At 31.2% G+C, this 20,168-nt stretch overlaps 1 protein-coding gene and 3 non-coding genes across 4 annotated transcripts; 3 read left to right on the top strand and 1 right to left on the bottom strand.

The window, feature by feature from the left end:
• Nucleotides 1-1,806: 1,806 nt before the first annotated feature.
• LOC101219592 (glycosyltransferase BC10) lies at nt 1,807-8,583 on the bottom strand. The gene is made up of 11 exons (XM_004148270.3): nt 8,181-8,583; nt 4,765-5,290; nt 4,058-4,156; nt 3,788-3,888; nt 3,632-3,703; nt 3,455-3,545; nt 3,095-3,175; nt 2,854-2,913; nt 2,650-2,772; nt 2,513-2,551; nt 1,807-2,406 (listed from the first exon to the last, which is right to left on the bottom strand). Exons 2-11 carry the CDS (start codon nt 5,143-5,145, stop codon nt 2,272-2,274), a joined length of 1,182 nt encoding a protein of 393 aa, XP_004148318.1. The 5' UTR covers nt 5,146-5,290; nt 8,181-8,583; the 3' UTR covers nt 1,807-2,271.
• Nucleotides 8,584-19,076: 10,493 nt separating this feature from the next.
• On the top strand, nt 19,077-19,158 carry TRNAS-GCU. Its single transcript has one exon. It is a non-coding gene; the product is annotated as a tRNA-Ser (tRNA).
• Nucleotides 19,159-19,234: 76 nt separating this feature from the next.
• TRNAS-GCU lies at nt 19,235-19,316 on the top strand. The gene has a single exon. It is a non-coding gene; the product is annotated as a tRNA-Ser (tRNA).
• A 138-nt stretch (nt 19,317-19,454) lies between these two features.
• Nucleotides 19,455-19,536, top strand: TRNAS-GCU. The gene has a single exon. It is a non-coding gene; the product is annotated as a tRNA-Ser (tRNA).
• Nucleotides 19,537-20,168: the final 632 nt, after the last annotated feature.

Here is a 20,168-nt window from a genome sequence, read left to right as displayed (position 1 = left end):
AAGATAACTTTACTCATGGGTTTTGACGGTCCACAAGTCATTTTTAACAAATTTAACATTTATTAAAATACTATCATTTAAATAAATATTTGAAGTGGAGTTTATTTAGTCTCTTTCAACTTTTGTCTGTCTCTCCCATTTTTCTTCCAAACTACTCTTGGAATTCATTTGACACTTCTACTCTAAACCAAGAAAAGAGTTTCCAAGAACAATGAATGATAGCTTTTTAGGTTTGAAATTAGACTTATAAGACCCATCATATATATTAATTCAAGCTTCCACTTTTAAAATAGGTAAATTTTCATCTTGCTTACAAATCAAGCAAAGTAACTTAAATATGTATGACTCAAAACCAAAGTGTTTTTAGTTTTCCATACATAAAAGTGCTTTTAGTTTTCCACTAGCTTCATAGTAGCAAACATGATTTGTGCTATGTTCCATTTGAATGTACATGTCTTGAGATGAAAAGCAAGTAGGACTTGAGAGATGCATAAGATGTGCCTCCAGTAAGTTGGAACAAATTTGTTTGAAAAAAAAGGTAAAATCTACAATTATGTTCATCACTACTTATAAATAAATAAAGTAATCTTTTATTAAAAGAAAAACACCTTTTGTACTCAACCCATGTTTTGAGTTTAAGAAGACTTTTTTATTTCATAGAAACCATTTCTTTTGATTCAAATTTCTCTTACAATCTCTTTGACTCAATAATGACCATAGCTTTTTAATCTACTTAAGTGCAAGTTGGGGGACATTGACCTAAAGTTGCTCCGTTAGTTCTATGATCCCTAAACAATGATCACTTTAAACTTAAATTAACAGATTAATAACATTGAACTCTTTTCTTTTAATATGGAATCACAATTATAGAGTTGCAGTATATTAAAGTATTGATGTAATTAAACTTTATCTTAATTTATTAGTTTTAAGTTTTTCTATTGAAACCAGTGAAGGCTTTATCAAATTAATATGCCAATTTGCTCACAAATCTAACAATAAGGTTTGTGCTTTTGTTCCAACTTTGTGATAATTGTGACAATTCTTTCCTTCAAAGTTATTCATTCATATGTTTTCGTTTCAAACTTTCTATTTCCATTTAGAATTTAAAATGGTAATGAAATAAATTTGTTGTATTGTAATTGACAAGATCTTTTTTAGAGGTTAAATTCAATTGTTTCATGCTTTGAAGTTATACTAAAAACACTAATTAGTAAACAAGAATTTCATAAAAAAAATCATGAATATTACATTTTAGATCTAGAGCCAAGAACATAGTTATTTATTAGCAAACTTGAAGTCAAAACAAATCAAAGGAATCAAATAGTTACATTTTTACTAATAATAAAACAAAATTTTTAAAGTTTTGGTCATAAATCTCACAATAACAACATAGAAAAATATTTGAACAAATGCTAGTTTACACTCCCTGATAATTTACTAATTACATTGTTTTCTTAAAAGAAAACTATAGGTTTTTAATATAAATATCATATAGCTTCAGACATAATGAAAAGAAATCCATTCGTAAAATAATTAAATAAACATTTTTCAAAAGAAAAAATAGTTCAAAAAGTATGAAATTGAACCATCAAATTTAAAATCGTAACTCATTCAAAATCCTATTTCATTACAATGACCAATAATGCTTCACAAAATTACAAAAATGGAGTTCCTCCTTGAATTTTGTTCTAAGTAGTATCATTTGCAAGCTATAACTGTCTGCTTTACATTTTTCGATATCGATTTCAAACCTAAACTAGCACACATAGATACATAACTATAACATCTCGAAAATCGACAAAAGTATAACATTAAACATATATACATTTAGTAACTTCTTTTTGGGGAAGGGGAGGGATTAATTTGATATGGTATTGCATAGGTAAATAAGGTAAGAATGTTTGCTTTAATTAACCATGAGATTCAAGTTGCTACTAATTCTATAATGCCTTTATGCTACTTCACTGTCATCTTTTACAAAGTGATGACCCACGAAAAGCCCCAAAATGGATTAAATAAAGAAAAAAAATCACATCAATTCACTATTCTTAAGGAAGCAAACTCCACTCAGTTAGCTTCCCTCCCTCCCTCCCTCCCTCCTCCCTCCCTCCTTCCCTCTTTCCCTTCTATCTTCAATCTCAACAAACAATGGTAGGCTCTGTTATGGCATTCTAGATGTGTCGTTTCTCGACTCTAAGCTTTCGTGGTAAGAGCGGATGGGTGTATTCGAAGCAACAACTGATATGATCAAAGAATATCAGGTCAAAAATTTTAGGCTGAAATGGATGAGTAGTTGGAGAAGAGATTCAGAAGGTTATTTAGAGCCTCAGGATAGAACTTTCTTGCAAATAAGTAACATGGCCTCTGTACACCATTCCACAAACATGGCCATCTTTGCACTTCCTTCTGCACAAGCTCAAAAATACAAAATGTTTCAATATTCGTCATCGACAAAGACTTCGTAATAGTTTATATAGACGTAAAGATTCAAGATGTTTTGTAATGAGCATACCCTCTCGTCACTCGTAACATGTACGCTAACATCGATCGACTGCATACAGAAACATCCAACACAATTATAGCTAAAATGTCTGCCTTTGAATGGTGTCATCAATGCGTACACAAATTAGAGGGTGTTGGGAATCATACCGTGATATTTTGCAAAAGTTCGTAGGTAACATCTTGAGCACCATACGATTTGGGATGCCACTTTCTTTCAGACCAATCAACGTGAGTAATTGACCAGTTTGCTATCCCTCCAGGGTCTGTCATCTAGACAGCGAAAAAAACCGACATTCAGCTTGAAATATGCAATATACACGAGACAGAGACATGATATTTATAAATTCTTACATGGAAAAAAGTGGGCAAATAGTGCTCATCTGCAATGCAATTGTGTCCCTCCACACCTGGCTGAAATAACCAAGACATTCTCGTTAGTCATTACTTTGTTGTAGTCATCTCGCCTCACTATCTAAGTTCTCTTTATCAATGATTTCCCAGCATAAGAATACATATTCTATGCATACTTATTTCAAGTAATACTTGGCTCCGGACAATATAGTATAATCACTAAACTGAAAGTACAATTTACCTTGCAATAATCTCGAAATTTTGAGTAGTAAAGATTGTCGGCCACAACAATCAAAGCGTGTTGTCGCTTCATCGAGAACCACTGTATAAATTTTTTAAAGTATTTAGATTGTGAAGCCACATGAAGATCAGTTTTTCTTTTTTTTTTTCTTTAAGGATAAGAACTATGCCTCAAAGAAAAATTTCATATACCATGAAGATATTGACCATGAATGAAATAAAAACAAACAGACCATAAGGAAGGTTGATAAAACTTATGAAGCAACACACTAAGAAATGATTACAAGATTAAACATTAAATAGCTAAAGGTGATCTAGAAAGTGATGATGTTATTGTAGACAATTACTATACTCTTCGTACCTGAGCACCTTTTCTGAAGTCTTTCATCTGAATTTCAGGTAACATGTGCTCTGAATATCTCCCGTTTCCATGTGGACCAGGATCGTTAAAGCTGAACACAAAAAACAATGATATATAAGGTATACATATTTCTAAGTCAACATGGCATAAGAAGTACCTCATCCTCGTATTACTCACCAATCCACATAGCTGATATTCGTATTGATCAAATACTGGTAAATATAATCAAAATTGTGCAATGGTACACAACTGCAATTCCAGATAGAATAAATCAGTATTGTAACTCACAAAAGTAATCATGGAGAAATTGAACTGACTCGTTATTAAGGCTACCTATCAGAAAGTAAAACAAAGTGCTGATTATCAGGATCATGGAGAGCATTTGCTAACAATCGTCTCTCTGCGTCGACCATGGAAATTTTACCCCAAATGACCTGAACATTCAACGAGTTAAACAAACCAGTACAAGGTACTTAGATCGGTGATTGATAGTAGCACTAGCAGTTACAGTCACTACTTCAACAACAAAAGGAAGAATAGTTCATGTAAATAAGGATATTAATTGTAGAAATGATGTTTTCATTCTGAAAGTTGAATGTAGACCTCATTGCTATGAGTTTCTCGACCAGAAAAGTAACGGCTAACGTGCACTGGCTTTTCTTTAGACGCATGGACATAAACAGAGAATTTCCCTTCATGACCCTGACAAGAGATAGAACCAGTTTCAGCTAAAAACATAATAATACCTTTACCAGCATCAGATATGATAGGTTGATATATGACATTCAGATATTACGTCAGCAGATTGCTCTCCATAATTACCAAGAGACAATAGCTGACGACCATGAATGAAAATCATATGCTAAATCCTCACACGAAATTTGAGAACAAGAGATCTTAGCATATACAATCCTATTAAACTAGAGGCATTACAATTTCAAACAACTCAACCCAACTCGTTATCAAACAGTAAAGAGACATGAGATATTCCCACATTATCTAGGTTGTATATAACATTGATCACATTGATTAAGTTTCTTTACTAATATATGACACTTGCCAGGCTTAGACATTAGAAATCTGTTAAGATGAGAGAATTGAAACTAATGCAGTCAACACGCAGAGTCCAAACAAATATATTAAGGATAAATACCATAAAAAAATTTAAAGTCACAGTAGTCGATGATAACTGCAGTACCAGTGCACCACAGATGAAAGCAAATTAAATTAGTATACTTCCGATGAAAAATAAACACTGCTTGAAAATCTAAAAAAGATGGTACAGTATGTATGCAAATACAGAAACTTACATGAAAAAACTTATCCCATAGCTTCTCAAAAGGCAGGGAACCAGGAGTCAAGAATAAGAATGCAATTTTGGGTGTATTTGCTGTAACAAATGGTGTGTTCAAAATTTCTCTAATAACAATACGTGATGCGATCTCAGCATCACTATATTCCCTTGCAGGTATAGGTGGGAGCCAGTCAGTAATAACCTTGCAGCCCTTAGAAGAAAATATGTAACAGGCAGCTGTGCCACTAGGAGGATAGATGTAGGCACATATTAGGAACACGCTAACCATTGAAACCAAGATAATAATCCACAACGGCCTCTTGGTAGTACGAGGCCGAGGACCAGGCAAAATTTTCATATCACCCATGTCTAATTGCCACTTTTGACCTGTCTTCATCTAGAACAAATGCATTACTAATTCATATATAAATTGGTTTCAATTGTGTCCACCACAAGGCAATGATCAATACTATCTGGCCTAGTAATGATCTGGTCTTAGAAAACCACCAATCCGATTCTCAATTACAGTGATGTTAAAGAATCTGCAAAGTGTATACACAAATTGATCAATTAGGAGTTGAAGAAACCATCAAAATGGTCAAAACTTGAATCACATAAGCTTTAATTATATGATAAAAAATAACATAAACTCTTCACACCCACACTACAAATATCTATAAACTAGCTCTTATCTTTCAGTTTGGCAGTGTCTCATGTTCCCTACTGTGGTTCAATCATTTCTTGATGAGAACAGCCTCCATACAGATGAATGAAAGAATACGAACAAATAATACAAAAACAAAAACAAAACCAAACAAAATAAAATAAAAAGGAACCTATTACAAGAACTACAAAAAGAAAGGACTAGTTGTTGAGATTAAGAGATATTTAAAAAACAGGTTCCTAAGGAACCTATCAGTACAATGCTATGTTTCTTACGAAAACCAAAAAAAGAAAAAAAAGAAAAAAAAGAGTGAGTACAAAAAAATTACGTTAAAAAATCATTTTGGTCCCTAAACTTTCACTAAAGTAACAAACTATCGTTTGTATTGTTTTACCCACTATACTTTCAATTTTGTATCAATTTAGTCCTTGAACTTTGGTATGCAATAAGTTAGTCCTTGTACTTTCAATTTGGTAACAGTTTAGTCCCCAATGCTTAAAAATTAATCAAATTTTGATGTTAATTTTTATTATTTTATAATATAGATTTTGTATTTTATAAAATTACTGAATCTCTAATTAGTTTATCGGTTTATTTATGCAGGAAAATCTTATAGGATTTTCACACTAATTTCTATAATGGGGAGTCAGGACTAAATCGTTAAAAAGTTTAAAGTACAAGAACTAAATTGTTACATAGTAAAATTTAGGGACTAAATTGTTATAAAATTGAAAGTTCATGGACTAAATTGTTACTTCTACGAAAATTTAGGGACTAAAATGATTTTTGAACAAAAAAATTATTTGAAGAATCCTTTAGAAAAGACACACATATATGAAACAACCATATAATGAAGCAGTGGAACATACAAAACCATCTCTGAAGGAAATGGAAAAAAACACATGAGTTAGAGACTATAGACGAGAAATAATAGAACGAAACTCAAGAGCAAGAACCTCAGAATAGAGGCTACAGAAACATCAGAATCCCAGATATAAAAAAGACTGTTACAAAAATCTGGGAAATTCTTTCAGTTTTGTTCCAACCAAACACTCCCATGAAAAGTTGTATTAGGCTATTAGCATTTAACAATATGACCCTAGACTTCGTGATGCAGACACAAAAAAGGTAGGCGATGGGTTGCGAGGGCCTTTGTTTACCAAGCTGGGAGGAAAACTGTACTCCAAGAATTTGGAAAAGTTTCCACCAAACATTGCCTGAAAGGATGTGAGAATTTATGCTCAATGAAAAAACTTGGATTCCTACTTTATATTTTGTCATTACTCATTAGTACAAATTCCTCCGCTAAGAAACCAACCACTTATAACTTTTAGGATCATTTAATGTAATTTAGAGAAAGAAGAATAGCAGGCTGGTTGGAACTTGGAAGATTATTAAATAAAGAATTGCAAACATTGATTTGTTCAAATATGCATTTGTGTGATCTCAAGTTCATCCGGCTGTTTTAAGATATCTTTTTTTATCTTTAATCTGTAGTGTCCAATTTTAGAATTCTAGCCAACTTAAAACTCCAAGTCAGGTTCTAACTGCATACCAATTGATAACTGATCAGTGACCACTGGACATGAAGTCAGGGAACCAATAAATTGCCAACCCTTGTCACTTCTTATTTTCAAAATTAGGCTTGATTGAAACGAAAATAGTTCACAAAGACCTAGACATATTTTGAAGTGGTTAAAATCGCTTTTGTCTGGTTTAAGATTACTACAAAACATAACTTTAACTATTCAAAAGTAATTTTGATGGTATGAAAGTTGTATCTAAAATTATAAAACAAAAAAAGAAAGTGATTTTAAATGATTAAAAGTGTGTTTGAGAGCGATTTTGTTTAGGACAAAATTGATTTTAACCGTTTCAAAATCATTCCTAAGCATCCCACATGTCATCTTCGTTGCAAGTCAAATAACGAAAAATTGTATTCATGCCCCTGAACTTTTACTCTTGATTGACTTGGACGCCTCCACCAAAAAAAGCTGATAAGGAAAACAAACTTTCTTTTCTTAACTCAGAAAAAAGAAACAATTGCCTAACTTTCAAGTCAAGTTTCAAGAAGTGAAATCACTAACCTAGAAAATTAATGCATCTTTAACAACCATGTAACATCAATATATCATTTTAATCAATAACCCATAACCCTCTATTCATAACTGTGATTTAAAGTTGAAATTCAATTCTCCCACAAGGGATAATATGAGAAACGCTTTTATCCTAAAAGCTAGTTGTCGACATTAAAATGTGACCAACACTTTCTTTTTCTTGATAAAGTAACAATAAGATAGCTATCCAATAATTCCCATCTCTTTTATACTGATACAAAACCTTCAAACTTAAGAGATGCATTGATTTTTGTTTCAATCAACATTGGCTTACAATATCCTCAACCATCATACAAATAACTCAAACGACTCCTTAAAGTCAAACCCATTCAATTCAACAACCATCCCTTAAGGTTAAAACAAGGTAAGGCCAATCTAAACAATCAATCAAAAGCCTAAAAACTCCAAGGCCTCCCCGGTCAAAGTCCCCAAGAAAACTCCATCGATACCCGAATTCCTCTAATGCTCTGTTCCGTCGGTGGGTAAATACTAAATCGACAATACAATGCAATAAACCCCAAAACCTTAATCTCTTAAGTTCATCCACCATTAAGTAGAAGCAAAACAGAGAGACCCCACAAACGGAATTGAAGAATTGAAAGATGGGAACCGATTGGATTCAAAAAGGAAGAAAAAAGAAAAGAGAAATACCTGAGTTATTGAGCTGAGTGATCGGAATCCGACCGTTGAATCGAAGATCTGAAGACCCCCAAGCTGTAAAGTAATGATAAATTCCGAGATCTAAGTTGAAGAAGAAGACCATTCCATGAAGAACCCACAAAACCCAAGTGAGACTGAAGAAAATAAAAGGGTGAAATTGGCAAAAATCAAAAGGACCCTTGAGAGTGATTTGGTTAACAAATCGAAAGAGAATGATTTTTGGAGCTCCTTGTTTGGGTTTTAATTCCTACACACACTCTCTCTCCTTCAATTCTGTATCTAAAAACTCTTTTGCATATAAAAATGGTAGTGTAAGAGAGAGAGAGTAGTGGACGCAGTCCTCGTTTTTGGAGGGCCAATGACTGTTCCAATCACAAACATTTCGGGGCCGGCGTTTCTCGTTAAATTTGATTAAAAAAGAAAAAAGAAAAAGAAGAAAAGTTGGGCTTTTTGGGTATTTTTTTCTTAATTCTGATTGGGTAGTGGTGGTCGGAGCGTGTAACGTAACAGCGCGTGGGTGTTTATTTATTAATCTTAAATTGGTCTCTGGGTTTTACGTTGACTTTCTTATTGAAGGTTTGAACGGAACTGCGGCGGAATTAGCCTTCGCTTTTCATCCCTTCCCGACCCCTCGCCTCCCCAAACTACATCTCTTCTCTCTTCTTCTTCTTCTTCTTCTTCTTCTTCTTTTTTAATTTTAGTTTTAATCATCCATATACAAATCTTGTCCTAAACACAACAACATTCATCCTACAAATTCTAAGTTCCTACACTTGAAATAAGTGGACAACAAGTTACAACTAAATAGGATTCACAATTTTAACATAAGTTTTTGTAATGAAAATTTGAAATTTTGAAAATTACATACGAAAAAAAAAATAATAATACCTTTCTTCTCCAATATTGTTGACATAGTGAAAGTTTGAGTCACCCACTTTGTTGCATTTTTTAAAAAAAATGAGGATTAGGGTTTCTATCTTATATGGTTTTTTGTTTCCTTTTATTAAAAAAATATCTTCTTTTTAGGAAATCAATTATTTTTCTTTTAGGAAACGAGTGAAATTTAGGAAAAAATCAAATTATGTTCATTTTAGAAAATATTTCAAATGTAAGAAGAAAAGTCAAATTATCTTCCTTTTAGAAAATCATTGAAATTTAGGAAAAAATCAAATTATCTTTCTTTTAAGAAATCATAGTCTCGAGGTTCTGTAGTGGGACACAATCAAGAACCAAAATTTAATATAATATTGTAATCTAACACTTTAAAATGAATATTTAAATACAAAAATCGATAATGTGAGGGACACGTCTTAATAAATCCGCTTCTAGAATACATATTTTGAATTCTAAGATTGAACGTTATATATTTAAATTATATGGATTCTTTGACTATTATTTTTTTGTCAAATTAAATTTAATTCAATAATAATTGACGTTACTTTCTTAGTAAGAGATAGATTGATGATTGAACTGGTTCCAAAGTTGAAGGGTAGGACACATTTAAAGATTGATTTGGATTTTATGAGGGTTGATTACTTTGAATTTGATTTGAGAATTTGGTGTGTTTGTTTGTAAAGGTTGAATTATGGGAAGAAAATAAAATTAGTGGGTGCAAGTCGTTTTTTATTAAATTGGAAATTAAATATCCAATTGAGCTTTAAATTTAGAAATTGTATTTGGAAAAATTCAAAGTATTGGCATCTAAGTTCAAACGTTGTTAGGGTTTAAAAGTCTTGGAACCTTTGGGGTTAGACATTACAACTATTTTATTCCCACTCAAGAAGAAACTTCTTATCATATATAATAAACTATTAGCCGTTGATTTTGTATTGAAGGGGTAATCAAGTAAGTAATTAATTATATAAATTAAATAAAAGTTTAAAACTAAGTAGGCAATCCCCAATGACGCTATTCAAAATAAAAATAAACCTAATGACCAAAATACTTTATATAACCCTCTAACTATAATACACATTTTTTTAATAGTTTGAATACCAAAATCAACCAAATCCAAAAGTTCAAAAGTTTGAGAGCATCACGCCTTTCACAGTATAACTCATTATCAATATCGAGAAGAAATTCTTGCGGGCTTAACAATTTTCAAGCTTTTCAAGCAAAGATGTCGTTTTTGTCAATATCGAAATGTCGAGAACAAGAGAAGCGAAGAAAAAGGCTTCAAATTTAAACGATAGTGTTGACCATGACAAAAGATTGAAATGATCGTGTTAATCATGAAAAAAGAACGTGTTGATTATGATAAGCGATCATAAAATCCAATGTAAATGATCATTAAAAACTTCAAACATAACGGTCGTGTTGATCATGGTAAACGATCATGTTTATCATTTAAAATGATATTTAAACGATATTGATATTCTCGAATATAAGGAAGATGAAGAAGAATATTGAAACAACCATAAAATAGCTTAAAAGAACCTTACTAAAAATGATGAAGAAGAAATATGAGATTTAATTTGAAGAATAAATCGTTTAAAAATAAAAGAAAGAAAATCCATAAGAGAGAAGAAGAAAAATCTGGAAGAGAAGAAATCACAAATAAGGAAAATGAAGAAAGAGAAGTGATGAATCATCCGCAATATTCAAGGCACTACAAAAATATTGGCTTTTTTCAGCGCATAATCACGTCAAAAAACACAGCAAATGCGTCGACCAAAGTATTTTAATTCGACGTTAGCACGAACGTTAGGAAAAGCACGTCAAGGTAACTTTCTTCAATGTGCCAATGGTGGCATCACGTATCCCCGACGTGTTGTCAGCACATCAGGGAAGGACATTTTTCGATGGGACGTCGGTAAAAGCTTTTTTTGACGTCAATTGAAAACGTCGAGAAAAACGTATATCCCGAATGTTCACATCACAAGACAATAAAAAAAATTTGCATTAAATTATGAAAACTAAAATACTTCAATTTATAATAAAACAAGATACGCAAAATATGTTGAATACAAAAAACTACATATTTAATATGTTTATAAAACAATTAATTGAAATTTTTTTTTAAAAAAAAAACGTACACCTATCTTCTATTACTAGCCACAGACGCCAAATAAAAAATGTCAAACCTACAAATGACATAAGAGTACAGTTAGAATACCACAAATGCAAAATTAAACAAATTAAATGTTGAAAAGGACGTACCCCAAGTGTTCACGGTCCTCTCTATTCCCGACTCATCTCCTCCGATCATCTTCTTCATCTCCTCCATTTGTCGTGTGTGGTCTGCTATTTGTCGGTTTTGCTCCTACTACCTTAATCATTGTGCTTCAATCAAGCAGTTAGCATTTTTAAGGCTGACCTTTAGTTCGCTAACCTCCGTCTGTGGTTGGTGGTCATAAACTCAATTTCAATAAACACCCTATCCCCCAAACGCAAATTCAATAAAAAATCACCCTAAATTCAATATAACCCTACAAATCTCAACAATCACATATTTATTAATATTCTAAAATACTCAACATCAATCTTAAATCCTAAATCCTAAAACCAATTCAATAAACATACACCCTAAATTCAATATAACCCCACAAATCTTAAGAATAATAAGTTCAATAATATTCCAAAATACTCTAACATAATCTTAAATCCAAAATCCTAAAACCAATTCGTATTTAATACTAAAATCTAAAAATACTTAACATACATTTGAATCTAAATCCTAAAAACATACATTATATCATATACATTCAATTTTCTAATTTCAAAACAAAAAAAAAAAAAAAAAAAAAACAACCTTGATTGAAAGTGTGGCAGTGGTGGTTGACGACAATGGAGGACGTTGGGCGACAGAGTGAATTGCAGCAACGACGGAAGCGAACGGCGAAAGACTCTCTCCCTCTCTCTCAGCTCTCTTTCTTTTCTTTCTAACTGTTCTGTTCTGTGTTCACGAACACAACAAATAAAGTAGACAATTACCAACGTTCTCGAAAACATCGATAAAACTTGCCTTCCTCGACGTTGTACATGAAAATGCTAGGGAACCTTGAACCCTTCCTCGATGATCCACTTATGGCGTCGAAAAAAAATGACGTTTCAAATTTATTAGATGATTTTCCCCAACATGGTCAACGCGGCATCGGCCAAAAAGGGACCTAATTTTGATGTGCCTCTGCCACACATTGGAGAAAGTTGACATATTTAATAATTGTGTTACACTTCCCCGACGTGTCTCTGACACATGTCGAGGAAAAGTGGAAACACTAAATAATTGTTTCAATTTTTCTCGACCTTTCTCTATCACTTGTCGGTGAAAGTAAACGTATTAAATAAGTGTTCCCACGTTCCCCGATGTGTGTCTCTTGCATGTCGAGGAAAGTGGACCAATTGAATAATTGTTTCCACTTTTCTCGACGTTCCTCTCATACACGTCGGAGAACACATGGACCAATTAAATAATAGTTTCCTTGTTCCCCGACATGCATTTTCCACAACGTTGGGAAACAGCTCCAAAACCGAGGCAATAAACATTGCGTCGGAATTGGACAATATCATATTTCTACCTCGACACCGTTTTCCACGTCAGGATTCTTTTGATTCTTTGTAATGATGACAAATCTGGAAATTATGAAAATATTTTACTGACTTCACATACTTTTGTTTTTTGTTATACGGGTTGTAAATATGTTTGGGTTTTGTTACATTTACATAAATTATCTTTTTTTTTTTTACTTTGTTGTTGTAATTTAACAAGTGATTTATTTAAAAAAAAAAAAAAGAAATCGGTAATAGTTGCTATATGTATAAACACATAATTAAGACATATGTTGGAACCACATAGGGTAAGTTGAGACAAGTATATATAGTTGTGTAGATATTAAGTAGAAACAATAGCAAAATCCAAAGTTGGTATTTCTTTTAAAGGAATCAATTAGACTAAGATTGAAATTTTAATTTTGAAAGTTAAAGTTCATTATTATTGGTCAAATATATTATTTAAGATAATATTATTCAATGGCCAAATTCTTTTAATATAAAACATTAAATCCCAAATTTAAGTATATCTCTTCTTATTTTTATTTTTTAAAATTAAACTTATAAACCCTTATTTTACTCTAGTTTAAATTGTACAAAATTTAAAAAAATTATATATTTGGTCATGCATGAATATATATACACACATCTGCCTAGCTAGTATACATTTTAGATGCTATTATCATTTATTTTTGTATAGTATGTTGGTTGATTATAGGTTACTTTTTTTAAAACTTACTTACAACATACTTTTTTAAAAATAAAAGAGGATTTGTGTTTATTTAATCCAATAAAACAAATATAATAGTTCAAACACGAATGGTTTGAATATAAAAATAAAAAAAGAATTTCTTTCCATTAGACCCTTTTTCTCTACAAAATTTAAAAGAAAAAAATGAACAAGAGATTTTAATAATATTGTTTGGTTTGTTAGCCAAGAAAATAGACCAAAGGCAAGTGAAAACAAATCTAGTCATCAACCAATCCTCCATTTGTGTGAATTACACCATTTCTTTGTTTTTCTAATTAGTTAATATAATTAAATTTAGATTAGAAAAAAATACTTAGTCCACCACCACTATCTATTTAATGCTTCCTTCTACAATAATTTGGATAAGAATTCTAAATTTAAGGCTTCCTTCTACAATTTGAATTCAAAATTTAGATTCCACACTTTACAATCTTTTAATATTCTTTTTCGACTTCACGATATTATCTTACTTATTTTAATTTTGTTTTCAAGAATAAAGATATTGTCTTCACAAACCAACATAATTCTTTTAACTTGTTTTATCTTCATAGTTCATACACTCATTGTTTCAAGCTAACTACACATTTCATTTTGAAGTTTCTATGATCAAACCACTTAATAAGAAAGTGGTATGATTGAACCAAATACCCTAATGATAAAATTGTATTTTTCATATATATTTTTTACCTTTGTAAATTAATAAAATTAATGCATAAAAATGAGTTATAGTTACACTCAAGTATTATTATATTACTTTTCTTTGCCTGAATTCAAGTTCAAGTAGTAAATTATTACTAAACTAAGCTCCATCTTGATAAAAAAAAAATTAGTTAATACCATAAAAGGTTGGTTTGAGGTGACAACTAATGGAACAAATGAAAAAAAAAATTCTGTGTGTAACCAACTCGGTAATAAGAACCCCTCTTTTTCCTTAATGGAAAACAACTTTTCTTTTCAGCTTTGTAAAATTGATATTCCACAAGCGATCTTTATGAATGAGAAGATAGAACAAAAGTTGCACCAAGGCATTAAGAGAAGGGAGGCCTACATGTCTCCCCAAACTATTTATTTGATTATTTGAACCACCTTATAATAACTCTTCATGAATTATATATAAACTCATGCATTCCTCTTTTTATATTCTCTTGTTCCTCTTAGTCCCAAACATATCAGAATTAATTTACATCTAATCATATTTATAATATCTTATTTCTACTATATTTTTAAATATTTTGGTTCACGTAAAAAATAGGTGTAGTTCAACCAACCTAACATGTAATCCTAATACTAAGGAAGGTTATAGTAAATAAGAGAATTTAAGAAATAAACTAAAGAAGAAGAATACTTGTAAATAATATTACGATTATAGGGTAAAAGTGAAGGAAGGTTATTGGAAATGGTGAAAGTGGGGATGGGGGGGGTTGAACCAATCGCTGGGTTGGGGGCGTGAGGGATAGGAAAAGAATAGAAAATGGAAGTGACGGTTAACATTATATTACATAAATGCCCCATATACTATTCCGGGGTCGTTGGAGACTTTCATACATTACATATAGCTACACATTTAACAAAATTCCAAACCTATATTATATACACTCAAATAAAACTGCTTTTACTTTTAAACCTACCATCTACTATAAATCAAAATAATTATATAAAATCACTGGGAGATAATTAAATTTAAGTAGATTAAGAAAATAATGAATCTTAGCTCTGGTAAAAAACTACACCTTAGGGTATACACTAATTACGATTAAGATTAAGACAAAGTTGTCTATGTTATCTTATTGAAATAGACTAAGTTACATTTAGTGGTTGCTATTTGACAGTCAAGCCTTGTGCAAACTAATTACATGAGATACCCCTACTCGTATGTCATATGCATGAATACGTTGGATCATTGCGTTTGTGTCAAATACAAACTCATTACATAAGACTTAGATGACCAAATTCTATTCTTTTACTGTAGACTTTTTAAGTGGTATCTTAAATATCATGGATGTCTCCAAATAAAATTTAAGACTCGTAAGACAATTTAGAATGTTAGTTTATTGGATTTGATTATAATAATAACGTTTGATTGAAAACAGAACTATCTACGAAATTTAAGACATAAAATTCAATAAAACATGCTTAGCTTGTACTCACTCTATGTTAAAACAAGTTATATAATGCATATGAGTGAGTAGGATACGTTTTAAAAATGATGGGTGCGTGGGTGATTAATTTTTCTCAAAAAGAAAAAGGCCAATTAAATAGGTGAAAATCAAGTAAGCATTAATTTGTTAAATAAATAGGAATATTTGGAGAAAAAATAGAAAAATTGTGTAAAATAAAATATAAATATAATGGATTGGTTAATCACGTTGGACACATGTGCGCACGTGACACAATAAACCTAAAATAGAGTATTGAAATTAATAAAAAGAGCGATAATTGTGGAATTAATCATTCAAACATTTTATTTTATTTTTCCTTTTAATTATTATAAAGAATGTGACATAAAATGTGGGAACCTAAATGTATTGTATTATCAACTCGGAGATTAGATGTTTGTTATTAATTTTTTTTCACATGTGTACTTATTTTCACCCCGTTGGAAAAGTAGTGTTGGACTGACTAGACTATTGGACCCCATTTTGGGCTTCATTTTAAAGTTAATGGGCTTTTCCATACTCTGGCCTTTCAAAAGCCCCAACCTCAATAAAATCATACAAGATTTAGATATGAAATTTCACTAATGTCTTGAAATTTCAGATTTCATGTTTTTTAAAGACCATCTTAACCTTTACATCAATTTTTTATATAATTTATTTTTTAAAAATATAAACAAAACATTTTCTTAATTATGTTTTCATTAAATTTATTATATAATTGATAACTTCCACATTTATTATTAGAACATCATTTAATGTATATATATTTTTAACATGATATAAATTCTAAGCTAATATAATAATAGTATATTTAATTATTCCTACAAATTATCTGTTCAATTTCATAATCAACTTGATTTCAAATTTTTACAAACATATTGTTAGGTGGCGTCAATTGTTTCATTTTTCTTTGATCACTTTTTTCGTTTATCATATCTTTCAATCCGTTTATATACTTCGTATTTTATTTCTTAAATGTGCTGTGAGTGGTATATTATATTATATACCACTGAATAAGATATTTTCAGTAATACATAACTTGAAGTTGAAGTTTCATTATTTATCACTGCATACACAGATGATGTTACCAGAATATACATTTGTATATATATACAATAACACGTATTTAGTGGCATATATAGTTCTATTGTTTCTTGTCAGGTATGACCAAAATTGTTGTATATTTCGATGATTTTTTCAATGATTCTGACAACTACATTAGTTACAGTGTTTCCAAAATTTTAGTCAATGAACCTATGTCTTTTAAGAACTTATATCTTTTAGATATTCCACCTTTGAACTTAAAATACATGATATGCGAAATCTTTATTGAAACAGTCATTGAGAGCCATTGATATTAGAGACAACTTTCAATACGTTACAGTTAAATCAAACAATGAAGTTTTGATTTTGCAGTGCATATTTGAAGATTGTTTATGGTCACTACGTGCTTCTTGTTGTTTTCATGAGGATAGGACAATATAGGTTCATACTAGGTTCGATTATGAACATACATGTTCTGTAGATGTTCATTTAACAGATCACAGACATGCTACATTTTCTGCTATCAAGGACTTCTTAAAAAACAAAATAAGTTTAATTGGTTCAGAGTTCCACTCCTAAAGATATGACACTACATTCGTTCTGAGCATGAGTTAAGCATTAGTTACCAAAAAGCATGACATGCATGTAAGGATTCATTGGATGAAGTTAGAGGATCTCGAGAGGAGTCCTACAAGATGTGTTACCAAAGTTTGCTTACATGTTGGAATTCAACAACCCAAACATATATTTAATATACATTCTTATATAAGAAATAATATTTTCCTTACATTTATTGTTTTATTAATATACATATTTTTCATGTTCATAAAGTTTGCTATTGGATACAAAGTTGATGTCGAAGGTAGATTTCTATACTTCTTTATGACATTATCTGCTTCTATTTTCGAGTGGCAACATTGTTGTTCAATCATTTCTATTGATGGAACAGGTCTCAAGAATAAGTACGAGGTGCTTTTTTATCTGCATCAACATCTAATGCCAATGATAAGATATTTTCACTAAATTTTTGTGTGGTCCATTATGAAAATTATTACTTTTGGACGTGGTTTTGCAATCAATTGAAGAGAATAATAGGTGAAAGGAATGGCATTGTTATAGTATCTAACAAACATAAAAGTATATGCAAAGCCATAGAGGTAGTATTTTCTAACGTTCTACATTGCATATGTCTAGTTCATGTACTTAGGAACATATGTATAGTATAGAAGACTAGTTGATAACGTTTTTCATGCATATGGAAATACTTATAATCTTGTAAACTTTAAACACAAGATGCATTTGTTGAAATTTGAGGCCCCTGGTATACGTGAGGAGTACAATCAATTGATTTTTCTAGGTGGTCTCGTGCGTACTCATCACGTAGTAGATATAATGTCATGACCACTAATGTAAAATGTTCAAGAGACGCGTTAAATGTGATCGATGTAGACGTGTTGGCCATAACCAAAAGAGATGCAAACTTTTCTTATTGGACTAGTTTTTCCTTCTTATTATTATACTTTTATTATGTTGTTTCAGACTTTTATTTCAAATATGCATATCCCAAACGATTCACTATTTAACTCTTCATTTTCCTTCTTAGACGTGCAGATCCAAGTTTCGTTTAGAACAGAGACTTCATTATCTTTGAAGGTAGAGTTCCTCTTCTTATGCTTCTTCTCACAACCTGCTGATAAACAAATATATCTCTTTCTCGAGCCTGTTTATTCATATAGATCTTATCATGGTATATATCATATATTATGTCAAAAATCATTTATACTATACGTACATTAACTCTAGTAGTTTTTTCAATCACTCTTCACTAATTCTGTAATTTTTCCACTTTCTTTGTCTATATCAGACACATTCAACATGAATAGTTAGTATGTAATATATATAGTCTGCTAATGACATTTGTGAAAAATATGGAAAATTATGGTCCATCTTGTAAAATGGTATACTATTTTAGGCCTTCTTAGTTAAAGCTCCTTATTATAATTGCACAAAAAGAAGAAATAGAGGTGAAACGCTAGAATGTCCAACGTGTTAATGCAATCATCTCTTGAATCTAAGTTTGATGATCCAAGTGATGTTCTCGTAAATATTTCAACAGTTTTGTCATTTACAGTAGCTTTCTTTCAAATTTTATAATAATTCAATAGAGTCTTAATTAGGTTAAATATTTAAATAATTAATTTTATTAAACATGTCAGTTTGGCCGAGTGGTTATGACATGTGTTTTAAAATTTGTATTAATTCTTTTTCATCTTTAAATTTAGTCTAGTTGCATTTTAGACAATTGTTTTTTAATTGTAGTCCAAAATCATCCAAAAATTAGATTATGAATCACCATTATGTATGTATGTACACATGTAGGTTTGTCTTTGTACACACTTACATGTACATACTGTACATGTACGTACAAAAATTATCTTTAATAAACATGTCGCTTTGGCCGAGTGGTTAAGGCGTGTGCCTGCTAAGTACATGGGGTTTCCCCGCGAGAGTTCGAATCTCTCAGGCGACGATATTTTAGTCTATAGTTTTATTTTTAGACTATTTTTTTTTTATAACCATAGTCCCAACTATAGTTATGTGAACTTGTCGCTTTGGCCGAGTGGTTAAGGCGTGTGCCTGCTAAGTACATGGGGTTTCCCCGCGAGAGTTCGAATCTCTTAGGCGACGTTGTATATTAGTTGTATTTTAGACTAGGGTTTCCCCGCGAGAGTTCGAATCTCTTAGGCGACGTTGTATTTTAGACTATTCTTTTTTAATTATAGTCCCAAGTACATCTATGTATAAAGTTTTATTCTTTTTAAGCATGTCGCTTTGGCCGAGTGGTTAAGGCGTGTGCCTGCTAAGTACATGGGGTTTCCCCGCGAGAGTTCGAATCTCTCAGGCGACGATATTTTTAGTCTATAGTTGTATTTTAGACTATTCTTTTTTAATCTTAGTCTCAAGTACATCTACGTATAAAATTTAATCTTTTTAAAACATGTCGCTTTCGCTGAGTGGTTAAGGCGTGTGCCTTCTAAGTACATGGTCTTTTCCCACAAGAGTTTGAATCTCACTAATACACATCTTTTATAAATACCTCTTTAAACTTCCTACATGATCATTTAGATTTCTACACGATCATTTAACCCTCATTTAACCTCTTATACATGTTGGAGTTACACGATCTTCCAAAAACCACTAAACTAACATCCAATGGTTCACTAAACTAACATCCAATGGTTTTAGATGGATACACGATCTTCCAAAAACCACTAAACTTATACATGTTGGAGTTACACGATCTTCCAAAAACCACTAAACTAACATCCAATGGTTCACTAAACTAACATCCAATGGTTCACTAAACTAACATCCAATGCTTTTAGATGGATACCTTATCTTGGTTGGACACCTACGAATATGACTTGCTTTGTAGTTGTTATAATTGTTCTAAAGTGCTACAAATGAAATTTTCATAGTATAGAAGCGTGTGAACGTCGTTATAATTGTTCTAAAGTGCTACAAATGAAATTTTCATAG

This window comes from Cucumis sativus, chromosome 2, assembly GCF_000004075.3.
Source record: "Cucumis sativus cultivar 9930 chromosome 2, Cucumber_9930_V3, whole genome shotgun sequence".
Classification (NCBI taxonomy): Eukaryota; Viridiplantae; Streptophyta; class Magnoliopsida; order Cucurbitales; family Cucurbitaceae; genus Cucumis; species Cucumis sativus.
The sequence above is the reverse complement of the archived record's forward strand: the minus strand, read 5'-3'. Positions and strand labels throughout refer to the sequence as shown.